The 12,095-nt window shown below is 35.0% G+C and overlaps 2 protein-coding genes and 1 long non-coding RNA gene across 3 annotated transcripts; 2 read left to right on the top strand and 1 right to left on the bottom strand.

Annotated features, from left to right (window-relative positions):
- Positions 1–520: 520 nt before the first annotated feature.
- On the top strand, positions 521–2,391 carry LOC132305570 (protein PLANT CADMIUM RESISTANCE 2-like). Its single transcript, XM_059803198.1, has 4 exons — positions 521–764; positions 1,692–1,763; positions 1,846–2,058; positions 2,188–2,391. Exons 1-4 carry the CDS (start codon positions 563–565, stop codon positions 2,262–2,264), a joined length of 564 nt encoding a protein of 187 aa, XP_059659181.1. The 5' UTR covers positions 521–562; the 3' UTR covers positions 2,265–2,391.
- A 3,489-nt stretch (positions 2,392–5,880) lies between these two features.
- On the top strand, positions 5,881–7,240 carry LOC132302643 (probable carboxylesterase 6). Its single transcript, XM_059799554.1, has one exon. It carries the CDS (start codon positions 5,923–5,925, stop codon positions 6,973–6,975), a length of 1,053 nt encoding a protein of 350 aa, XP_059655537.1. The 5' UTR covers positions 5,881–5,922; the 3' UTR covers positions 6,976–7,240.
- A 3,281-nt stretch (positions 7,241–10,521) lies between these two features.
- Positions 10,522–11,727, bottom strand: LOC132305569 (uncharacterized). Its single transcript, XR_009481629.1, has 2 exons — positions 11,615–11,727; positions 10,522–10,955 (listed from the first exon to the last, which is right to left on the bottom strand). It is a non-coding gene; the product is annotated as an uncharacterized LOC132305569 (long non-coding RNA).
- Positions 11,728–12,095: the final 368 nt, after the last annotated feature.

The following is a 12,095-nucleotide window of genomic DNA, read 5'->3' as shown; positions in this document are numbered from 1 at the left end:
TATAAAAGGGTGTATTAGTAAAAATAATATAAGAAACTCTCCTTCCCTTCCTTCCAACTAAATAAGAAAAAAAATATTATTCCATTAATCATTTCTACTATCCATTCAATTCAACTAAACATAAAATGAGAAAGACATGTCCCTTCTCTAGGATATCTCATCCAACCCTCCCCCAACTCTTCCATCCCTCCAACCAAGTAGCATAAGTTTTGAACCAGTATCCTCTAATTAATAATGGTACTAATAGTTGGTGCAACGAACCTCTCCAATACAGAGGAGGATTTAAGTGATCCGCTTATCAATTCTGACTAAAAACAATTAAATTTGTGTTTAAATAGCTAGACATGTCACTTAAATGAAAGACTTTTATTTTATTTTTATTTCTTAAAAAGTAAATATATATATATATATATATATATATATATATATATATATGGTTTTAATCTATTAACGGTTGGCCAACCGTTAGGAGGCACAATCCATGTGCCGTTTGAACTTCAAAATTGAACTACCCTTTAACTACTCTCTCTCCACCATATTCCCATCAAACGATTTTAAGAACATGTCGACACCATCAGCACCACCACAAGCACCACCGCCGGCTGAACTTACTTCCCATTTCAAATATCCGGCAACAACCACCGCCATTCCGGTGAAAATGACAAGTCAGAACAATCCTACAAACGCTTCTGCAACCACTGACTCTCATTCTCCGGTAACTTGGTCGACTGGTCTCTGCGATTGCTTCGACGATGTTAGCAGTTGTAAGTGTTTTTTCTTGCATGCTTGCATGAAGAAATTAGTCCTCATATCACAGGCACTTACGCTACACAATGTAGGTTAATTAATTTAGTAGAAACAAATAAAATGATAGATTTTAATAAGAATAAATATATATTTTTTAAAATTGTTGTTATTAATTCAATAAATTTTAATAGTATTCCCCGTTTTTGAATTTATTTTCATTCATTTGATTATTAATCTTTATTGATAAGTGTTTTTTTTTTTTTTTTTTTTTTTTTTTTTTTTTTTTTTGGGCTTTTAAAATGCCTTCATTTTTTAGTCAATGTACCTTCCAAGTGGATTAATTCACAATTTTTTTTTCAGATTATTTTATTTTATTATTATTATTTTTTTTCAATTGACCAAAAATAAACTTTATGGAGCTTTAAAAAGTTCATTTGGAAGTAATGATTCTTTATATCCTCCATAAATTCAAATAACATGCTCTTATCATATGATAATTTGCAGTGATTTTTGGTTTTAATTAACCAGAGAATTTATCGTGCCATATCTTGATTAGTTGAATCCATATTACGTATTATAATAGGATATAATAGTTAATTTAAACACTCTCTAATCATTTAAACTTTTGAGGAGTTGGTTGTTACTGATTTGGTACTATTGTGAATTGTCTGGTCATTTCATGGTAGATAATTTAACCAAAAGTGAAGGAATATATGTATATATGTATATATATATAGATATATATATATATTAATACTTAAATCGTACCAAATTCATAGAGGATGTATGTAACACTGAATAAGAGTATATCTATATTATGAATAGCCTTAATTTTGCAAATTAATTTTCTGTCATATTTTTTTAAAGAATTTGTGAAATATCTTTCAATTTTTGTGAACAATAAAAATATCCCTGATCTTTTGGTTACATTTATTGACTCGTAGGTTGCTTAACATGCTGGTGCCCATGTATTACATTTGGTCGAATAGCGGAAATTGTTGACAGAGGATCGACATGTAAGTCCCAATAACATAAATTAAATTTGTTCTTAAAGATTCAGAATTGTAATGATAAAATGATCACTATGTGTATGTACAGCATGCGGAGTGAGTGGAGCATTGTACATGCTAATAATGTGCTTGACGAGTTGCTCGTGTCTGTATTCGTGCTTCTATCGCCCCAAATTGAGGGGACAGTATTTCTTGGAGGAGAGCCCGTGCACAGATTGCTGCGTTCATTGTTGCTGCGAGGGATGTGCTCTCTGTCAAGAATATAGAGAGCTCAAGAAGCAGGGATTCGACATGTCCATAGGTCTATCTCTTTATACATATTGTTTTAACAACCAACTATTCTAAAAGTTTAAGTTGTTAGAGAACCGCGTCACAATATATTTTAGAAGTTTTAACATAATTTTTCTTGTGTTTAATTGGGATCAAATAGGGTGGCATGGGAACGTGGAAAGGCGAAAACGAGAGGTGTCAGTGCCTCCAGCAGTTCAAGAAGGCATGAATCGTTAGAGCTGAAGATGTGCTTTTGTTTAATATTTATATGTCCTGATTGTGATGATTTATAGTAATAATCTTTGCCTTTTGGATTGATATATATGTTATATATACTACTTTAACAGTGTTGTAGTAAGTTTAATCGTCTTATGTTGTGATTGTTACTATTTGAACTCAGATGGGGCATATATATATATATGTATGTATGTATGTATGTATGTCAATGTGACAAAAGTTACAATCTAATTATCATCTTATATATACTTAGAAACCCAAAGATCAATAGAACAAACCTCGTCCTAGTTATTTGAAACTGGAACTGTTTATGTGTGTGTATATATATATATATCATATATATGAGCAATATATAATTAGGTATTTGCACACACGTGAAAAAACGAATATCCTTGTAGACAGCTGTTAAAAATTATTCTATTCGATCTTTATATAATTATCCGATGCATTATCCATGACATGTGTTTGATTGAATCCCTCGTGGGCTTGTCCACTTTTGGAAGATAATGGATAATGTGGTCAAAAGGAAAGAGGAGAAAGGAGAGAGAATGTTTTAAGAATAAAGGAGGTTGCCAATGTGCATGTAATTTTCAAAACATTATCTTTTATATATAGATATATATATATATATATAATATATGATCTGCATTTTCTTTTTCTTTTTTATTCTGATTTAGAGATATTTCTACCCACACATTCTTGTCACGTGACACACACACACACACAGTTTCGATGGCATTGCGTGATGGGTGCACATTATTTCATTTTTTACCACATGGTTCGTTCACACATATATCCATATAGGAAATGTGGGCCTAATATAATGAGCTAATGTATAAAACTAAGAGTCTGTTTTGTAACTATGAGAACGAGAGACTAGGTTTTATACATTAGTTCATTTTATTAGGCCCACATTTCTTATATACATACACGTATGTGTGTGCGATCAAATCATGTGGTTACTGATGAAAAAGTGTGCTCCCATCACGCAATGCCGCCTAAAGTGTGTGTGTGTCACGTGACAAGAATGTGTGGGTAGAAATACCTATAAATCAGAATAAAAAAGAAAGAAGAAAATGCAGATCGTATCATATACTGTATAAGATCATGTTTTGATCAAGATGCAGATCATATCATATATAAGATAATGTTTTGAGAATTACATGCAAATTGGCAACCTTCCTTTTCAGAAAACTGTCTCTCTCCTTTCTCCTCATTCCTTTTGACCACGTGATCCATTGTCTTCCAAAAGTGGACAAGCCCACGAGGGATTCAATTCAAACACAAGTCACAATGATGTATGGGATAATTAAATTGCCTTTTATAATTCTTTAAAGATAGTTTTTTATTTTTAAATTCTTGAAAGTTATTTTTAGAATTATAAAACAAGTAAGTCCTTAGTATTTTTTATTTTTTTGGAAAAGTTAATCTAAAAAGAAGTGTTTCCTATCAATTTTTCGGAAAAAAAAAAGAAGAGAGAGTTGTAGTTGTATTTTAAAGTCGTAATATTGAGTCTGACAGTGAAATAAATTCGATAGAAGAATCATGACGTCAATTCTATCATCAATGTCATCATGATGGCAACTTTCACGAACATAAAAGTAAAAAATAGTTCCATTAATCTGATCAATCGATTGAGTTGTTGACTCAATCGCGCGAGAAGTGATCAAGTTGATGAATGTGGCCCATGTCATGCATCAACTTAATCTGTGTAACTACATCATATACATGGCCCACTACTTCCAAGTTCCTTCTTCGAGTACAAGTTTTGTGGGGACGCACAAGATGTAGATTTCACGTAGTGATATGAGAAAAAAATGATCTTGGATTTTCACACTCCTTTCACTTTGGTAGTGGAGGTCAACAATGAACCGTGGATTTAAAGTCGACATTTTCCCAACTCCATCCTGATGATATTTTCCTCGCCGAAATTCCATATCCAACTCATCCAAAATGAAGAAGACTTTGATTCCAATATTGATGTTTTTATGCGTTATACACACACACAATTTTAAATTAATATGAATATCTTAGTAAAGAAATATGGTTTAATGAATCTTTAACTGTATTTCTAGCTCATTCTATTGGTTTGGGACACTTATCACAGTGGTAGAGTTATTGCTTGCCCGTCATCTTTGCCTTAATCTCATGTAAATAATTTTTATTCATTCCTTTTCGTTACAAGTCTTTTTTAAAACATTTTTAATGTATAGCTTCATACCATGTTAATTCCAACACTTTCTTTGTATAAAATAGTTGGTTTAGTGCCTATATATATATATATATAGAAAGAGAGAGAGAGAGAGAGAGAGAGAGAGAGAGAGCCGCAAACACATACATGCATATTGGGTGGAACTCAGTGGTTTGAGTAGGGAAAGTGTTTGACCATCATGATCCACAACTCCATTTTGGCGCTGAAAGAGATATGAATTGACAAGCATGTTCCATGGATGCCCTGAAAAAAGGGAAAGGCCCCTACACAAAAAGCTAGCATGAGTAAAACTAAATGACTTGCCTCATTCAGGTCCACACACAAGCTCTGGTTGGATTAAAAATCTCTAGCTAATTAAACAGTTGGTCTAAAAAGTGTGTTATTGGGAGGCAACATGTAAATCAAAGTCGGTTGTGTTTTGACCCCAGTACATGTATTGTTCTTCAATGTGTCAACATTTGTCACCCCACTCATTTCAGAGCTCGGGACTCTTCTTTTCTAACCTCAACATTTCAATCCATAAGTCAAAACTGTCACTCCACATTTCAGAGAGAAGACCTTTCTAGTGTGTAATTGATGCTTTTTCCTCTTTTTTTTTCATGATTGCACACATATAAATCACTGTATATATATATTGACCTTTCAAGTAGGGCCACTAGTGTATTAGCAGTCCAAATACATTGGATGTGTGCAGTCATGAATTTGTGGTAAATGGCATTGCAGCCCTTAGGTGTCGCCTGTCGGTGGCCGTGGTCGTCGGGGGCGGCAGCGCAGTGAAGTGACTTTGATTAACTCCTAAAATGAAAAATTTTCAAGTTCACACCTTAGACCATACAATTTGACATGTTTTATTTGATTTTTAAAACAATTAAGAGTTTTTTAGAGTTGATTTTTTAGCAGTCCAAATACATTGGATGTGTGCAGTCATGAATTTGTGGTAAATGGCATTGCAGCCCTTAGGTGTCGCCTGTCGGTGGCCGTGGTCGTCGTTGGCGGCGGCGCAGTGAAGTGACTTTGATTAACTCCTAAAATGAAAATTTTTCAAGTTCACACCTTAGACCATACAATTTGACATGTTTTATTTGATTTTTAAAACAATTAAGAGTTTTTTAGAGTTGATTTTTTTGGTTAGGTGACAACAAACAACATAAACTATTATTTTTGTACAATGTGAAATGAAAAAACGATGGTGCATTATTCTCAATTGGGTAACGTAAAGGCGTTGGAAAATATGTAAGCCCTACCTATGAACATACCCCCACACTAGAGTGTCCATGTGAAGACACGTGGACATTTCCCAATTGCCCAGTTGGCGTGAAAAGATAGGGTTATGCCCATACTGTCTTTTCAGTCCCTATATAAGAATGTCCCAATGAACCTACATTCTGTAACCAAACAAAAAAAAATTCCCGAAAATTTTCTGTTATTTGTTCTTCACATACTCATATGAGAAAAAGAATAATGGCTACAATAACCATAGATCCAACTTTGAGTTCTCTCCAAATCAAGAAAGACACTCACCATCAACATGGTGTTGTGATTGAAGAAATTGAAGGGCTGATTAGAGTTCACCAAGATGGACACGTGGAACGACCCCAGATCGTGCCATGTGTCTCGTGTGCATTGCCCTCGGAGTTGGGCGTGACATCTAGGGACATGGTGATTAACAAGTGCACAAACATTTGGGCACGGTTTTATGTTCCGAAATGTCATAACAAGCAGCTCCCTTTGCTTGTCTACTTCCATGGAGGTGGATTTTGTGTTGGCTCAGCCTCTTGGAGTTGCTACCATGAGTTCCTAGCACGCCTAGCCGCCAATGCCGGTTGCTTGATCGTGTCGGTGAACTATCGATTGGCACCGGAAAATCCTCTTCCGGCTGCCTACGACGACGGTTTTCAAGCTCTTATGTGGCTGAAACAACAGTCTCTATGTGGTAACAATGAATGGTGGTCACGGCAGTGCAACTTCTCTAGCATCTTTCTAGCCGGTGACAGTGCCGGTGCCAATATAGCTCACAATGTGGCCTTGAGACTATGTTCTAGCAGTGGATTCGAAGCCATGGATTTAAAGCCTTTGGGCTTTAAAGGGACCATTTTAATACAACCCTTTTTTGGAGGAGAGGTGAGGACTAATTCTGAGAAGTATATGGTGCAACCGCCGCGCTCGGCGCTCAGCTTGGCGGCCTCTGATGCGTATTGGAGGATGTCGCTGCCTGCCAGTGCGAGCCGTGACCATCCATGTTGCAACCCAGTGGCAAAAGGGCTCACTAAGTTGGAGGACTTGAGGCTTTTGCCTACCCTGGTTTGTGTGTCCGAGTTGGATATATTGAAAGACAGGGACTTGGAGTTTTGTGCTGCTTTGGCTAGTGCAGGTAAAAAAGTCGAGCATGTGGTGTACAATGGTGTAGGCCATGCATTTCAGATTCTTAACAAGTCTCAGCTCTCGCAAACTCGAGCCCATGAAATGATTTCACGTATCAAGGCCTTCATCAATAGCTGACATAGTCAATTCTATTCGCCGTACTATCAACTGATAGATGACCTTTTCTCAAAGTGACGTATCGGTGACCTTTTTTTAAATTTATATGCGATTGATATTGGTCAGTTTATACTGACATAAAGACCGATACCGCAATTATGACCGATATTACAATCCATAAACTACGTAGATACGATTCGTTTTGTACACTATTTATAGTTTGTAATTTTCACTCTCTTGTTATATCGTATGCTAAATAATTGAGAATCAATCACTTTCCATATGATGTTTGTGTATATACAATATATCTTGGTAAATATATATATATATATATATATATATACACACACATATACACACACAATATATCATTGTAATTAATAGAAGATCCAGTGTGAGAGTGTACTTCTCACTAATGTATTGTAGGCTTTTGCCGGTGTGTGACAGTGGGCAAGGTAGAATTACTGAGCTCTTGGTGTATCATTGTAATTAATAGAAGATCCAGTGTGAGAGTGTACTTCTCACTAATGTATTGTAGGCTTTTGCCGGTGTGTGACAGTGGGCAAGGTAGAATTACTGGGCTCTTGGTGTATCTAGAAGAGTCATGGTGTGTGTGTGTGTATATATATATATATATATATATGAATGAGATGTACTACATTATATGTAATGGTAAAAGTCCTTGTGGGGTCTACTTTGTCAGAATCTCTTAGTGGACATCAGGGAAAATTATAATGCTAGTTTGACTTCTGACACGTAACGTCCGCAAGTGGAAATGCACCATCCTTGGACAAGTTAGCAGCTGGACATAATTAGGTTACGGACTTTTGTACCCCCATTTTTCTTTTTCATTTGTCTCGAGATTGGCAATGGTTTCACTACTTTAAAATGTTTGGGCTAAACACAATCGAAGGATATTTATTAAGAAGAAATTGTCGCAAAATTCACTCTTTCGTCTCACTTTGAATGCAGTTGGGACCAAGCTTTTAAATTTAGTCGTCCCCGATTCCACAATTGGACAGCAGCTTGCAGAAGACTGGGAATTACCTCCTACTGTTCATCCTCCGGCAAAACAGTCGGATTTGTGAACTCGGAGTTTCACTCCATCCTATAACCGGATTGTGGTGCTGCTGGTAACGGTCACCAATGTTTCGCTAAATGATTTGTTTGGGCTGTCTCCCAAGTGGTTGTTTGGGTTGTTGCCTTTGGGCTTGTTGTTTGATCAGTTAATTGTAATGTTGGGCTCTACTTGAGCCTTTCACTTTGGGCTTGTATAGTTTCTCTACTTTAATAAATTGAATTTATCTTTCAAAAAAACAAAAAAAACTAACTTTATGATTGTTCCAAATTAACAAGTCTCAATTTTTTTTAATGCATTATTTTTTAAAATATTAATAATTTAATCTCATTGTCCTGAAGTTATAAAAACAATTTAAATTGTGTGAACTCAGCGCATGACAACGAGTATATTTGAAATTTCATTTGTTACTACTATAAAACAATATTCTTAAAAAGTTAAGTTTTGGAAAAATGATATTTTTTTATTTTTTATTTTGGACAGAAAGAGTATATTTTATTATAGTAGTAGGGAATGAATTTTCAAATGTACCCTTCTACGGTGGGTCCACATTTTTTAATTGCTTTTATAATGTTAAGGTAAGGATGGTAAATTAAAAATATTTTAAAAATAGTACATTGAAATTTGAATTGAAACAATTATTTTGAGATCACAAAAATGAAAATGTGAATTTTGTTATGGGATGGATGGAGTATTATTTATGCATAAATATACAACAGGTGAGTGTTGGTACTGTGTCTCAATTCTTGAGGGATAAAGTTACGGGGGCATTTATATATTTACCCAAGATTTTTGAGGTAAAAATAAGAATTTCTGTCCCGGGTGTAGGCTAGTGGAGGAAGCTATTAGGTCTTTATTGTTATAGTTGTGATTGATTTGATAACTTGTTTGCTAAGTTCTGGAAATCATTATCGAACAAAGAATTTATTGAAGACTCTATCTATAAATAGAGGTGGAGTTGAGTGGAGAAGGTAGAGAAGAAGAAGGGTTTGGTTGTGAGATGTGAGGAGAGAGAAGGGCGTGTGCAAGGTAGAATAGTATGCAACCTTCATTGAAATTGGTGGCCGAGAGTGAGTGGTAGATACCAATGATGGGGTGATTAAGTGAGTGGTAGACTGGCAGTAGATGCATTCTCTACCGCTGAACAATTAAAAAGTTCTCCCTTCGCGAATGTTTAGGGATTACAATTTGCTCGGTGGGGGATACTTAAGCTGATTTTGGGAAATCGTTTAAGGGATTTGGTCGATTTTGGTGTGGGGGTGGAGGAGGGGGAGGGTCACCCCACCCCATTTAGGTTTAATTTTACTATTAGTTTTAATTTTAGTTTGTAATGCAAGTGTATTAGTTATTGATAACGCTTTTTGTGTGGGTTGTATATTTGTATAATTGTGTGTGGAAAGAAAAAATAATAAAACAGAAAGAAAACATTTGGGAGTAAACGGCACGGGTGTCGGTGAGATAAAAAACTATAAATGAGGCGGGGTTGGGGTGGCAAGGCACTCCGTTTAAGCGGGATCGGGCGGAGTATTTCTAACAGGGGGTTCACCCACCCAAAATCTTCTCCATTACCATCCCTATGAACGTAGCTCTGGAGGTTTGAAAGAACCGCCTAAAACATTATGCGGAGCTTGATTGATGCATAATTGTATATCTACATACGCATATTTAATGATGTGTGATGATATACTTTCCCTGCATGTACTCAAAAAAAAAAAAATTAATTTCCAACAACTAATATCAAAACTAGTTAGAGGGGTGGGGTTCATATATTCCTAACAATAAGAACAGATCAGACAAGACAACGTCGTGCGTACACACTACCAAAAATTGCTTAGAGATTTAGTCAATGCCAAAAAAATAATAATAATAATAATAATAATAAAAAAATTATTGATGAAGGTTTGTACTCTTTTCTTTATTTTTGTTCTGAAGTGGCTACTTTAACTAAATTTAAAGATATAGAAATGGGACTATTAAACGTGGAGCAGTGATATACATCTTGAAAAAAAAATTCAGCATTATTCAATTCAGGGTACCTTTTAATTAATTTGGAATACTATGTACATCCTATCAAAATTGAATTCTTTCTAATGTGTAATTGGTAAGAAGAAAAAGAATTGAGTGGAAAGGAGAAAACAAATTAAGAAGGGATGAAATATGTTTAGGAAAGAATTTCCTTTCTTTTTACTTTTTGAAAAGAGAAGAAGTTGACACCTTAGGTGTCGGTTGGAGAGAGGAGAAAAGGAAATTTTTAAATTATTTTTTCTATTATATATGTCACTGTTTATAATATTGTAATTATGAAGGATATTATTATAATTTAAAATTGTATTATAGTTCTAATTTTTTTTTTTTTTTTTTTTTTTTGCTCTTTCTAAAGATGACTCTTCCATCTTATTATTCTTTCTGTCCTAATAAAGAAAAATTGTTCCTCCAAAATATTATTCGGACAGTTCATACAAGATCTCGGGCTTCAACCAAAACAATGGTAATAAAATCTATGTTGTAGTAAGCAGGTGCTATTTCAAATCCTCTTTCTAGTACAACTAAATCAAATATTAGAAATTTGATTCTTCACTCAAACAACAATTTTTAAGCACAAGATACATATATTTTTTTTGAATGGAACAAGATACATATATTGTTGAAACATTGTTAACTGTAATCAATTCTTTAAATAGCATACTTTTATATCGAATCCTCCAAAAATAAATTCCTGAATCATTTTGTAGTTGGCATGTATAGTACTACTCTAACTGCTAGCTAGCGACGGTCCGACACTAATCCCGACCTCTGAACCACGTGAAGGTCCGAGGTCGAGGCTTCTCTAACACATTAGTACAGTGGTCCCTCGACAATAGCAGTGAACTCCAATTTCTTGCTCAAATGAGTGTTCCAAATAGAATCACAGCATGACCTTTGCCTGAAAAAAAAAAAAAAGGGAGAGGAGAGAATGATTTTGCTATTTACATGACTATGTATTCATATGCGTCTGTGTGTGTGTGTGTGTGAGAGAGAGAGAGAGAGAGAGTTTCTTTCCAAGCACCTCATAATTAGATTAATGGGGTGATTACTGCTGTGCCACTTTTGGTAGCAGTACTTGAACCATGTCAATATTAATCATATTATTTCATCCACTCTTATGAGTTTGTCAATCAAGGGTTCATATAATTTCACACACACACACACACACGTACACATAAATATGTATGCTTAATTTTGATGCATGGGTTGAAAAATAATACATATGTAAACTTTGTTCATTATGCTGTAGTTGGAAGTTGAAGAACTTTTGGAGCCAGTTTTCGATCCCATGAAGTCATAAAAAAATTAGAATTTGGTATAGAATAAGAAATTCTCTTAATACATGTACTAAAACTATAAAATATTTTTAATACATGCACTTTGGATCAGGCAAATATCCATATATATATATATAGAGAGAGAGAGAGAGAGAGAGAGAGAGGTAGGTGAAGATTGAGATGCATGGGAGATGATGTATTTTTTGGAGTTTTAACACGTACTAGAAATATTATAATACATAAAGGAAGATGATGGATGTAATTAATGAAATATACTAACATAAACAGTTTTGTTGTTCTCCTCCTCCTCCTCCGTTCTCCATAGTACTTGCAAAAGTACTACGGTCCGGATCAGACAAATATGCAAATAGAGAGAGAAAGAGAGATTTTTTTAGAGAGAGAGAGAGAGAGACTGAGATGCATGGAGATGATGAATATAATGTGGTATTTATGGATTTATGCTTTGACGAAACAAGGTGTTATTTTGTGGTGGTTGGAGTCTTTTTATGCATGGGGACGAGCCACCGGTCTAATCAACAAAGCCTCTCAACCCCCATGCTACTTCACTACACACACACACACACACACACACACACACACACATCCATAGGGCTCTACCAACTAATGTGTCCAATACTTGAGTAGTACTTTTTGGCAGTACTAAGAATCAAATTCAATTGTAGTCCTTCTCCGAATACATACTACAATGCAAGAAGTCATGAGAACAAGGTGAGATGAAGATCGATCATGTTCAAACTAAA

This window comes from Cornus florida, unplaced genomic scaffold (genome assembly GCF_030987335.1).
Source record: "Cornus florida cultivar Cherokee Brave unplaced genomic scaffold, ASM3098733v1 CherokeeBrave_3.0.0_Hap2_Chr04, whole genome shotgun sequence".
NCBI lineage: Eukaryota > Viridiplantae > Streptophyta > Magnoliopsida > Cornales > Cornaceae > Cornus > Cornus florida.
This window is presented reverse-complemented; position numbering and strand designations above follow the sequence as displayed.

Bases quoted from the DNA above. Each gene is read 5' to 3' on its own strand.
- LOC132302643 (XM_059799554.1), top strand. From the start codon at position 5,923: ATGAGAAAAAGAATAATGGCTACAATAACCATAGATCCAACTTTGAGT.
- LOC132305570 (XM_059803198.1), top strand. From the start codon at position 563: ATGTCGACACCATCAGCACCACCACAAGCACCACCGCCGGCTGAACTT. The intron at 765-1,691 runs GTAAGTGTTTTT...ATTGACTCGTAG, and splicing joins CTTCGACGATGTTAGCAGTT to GTTGCTTAACATGCTGGTGC. The intron at 1,764-1,845 runs GTAAGTCCCAAT...GTGTATGTACAG, and splicing joins TGTTGACAGAGGATCGACAT to CATGCGGAGTGAGTGGAGCA.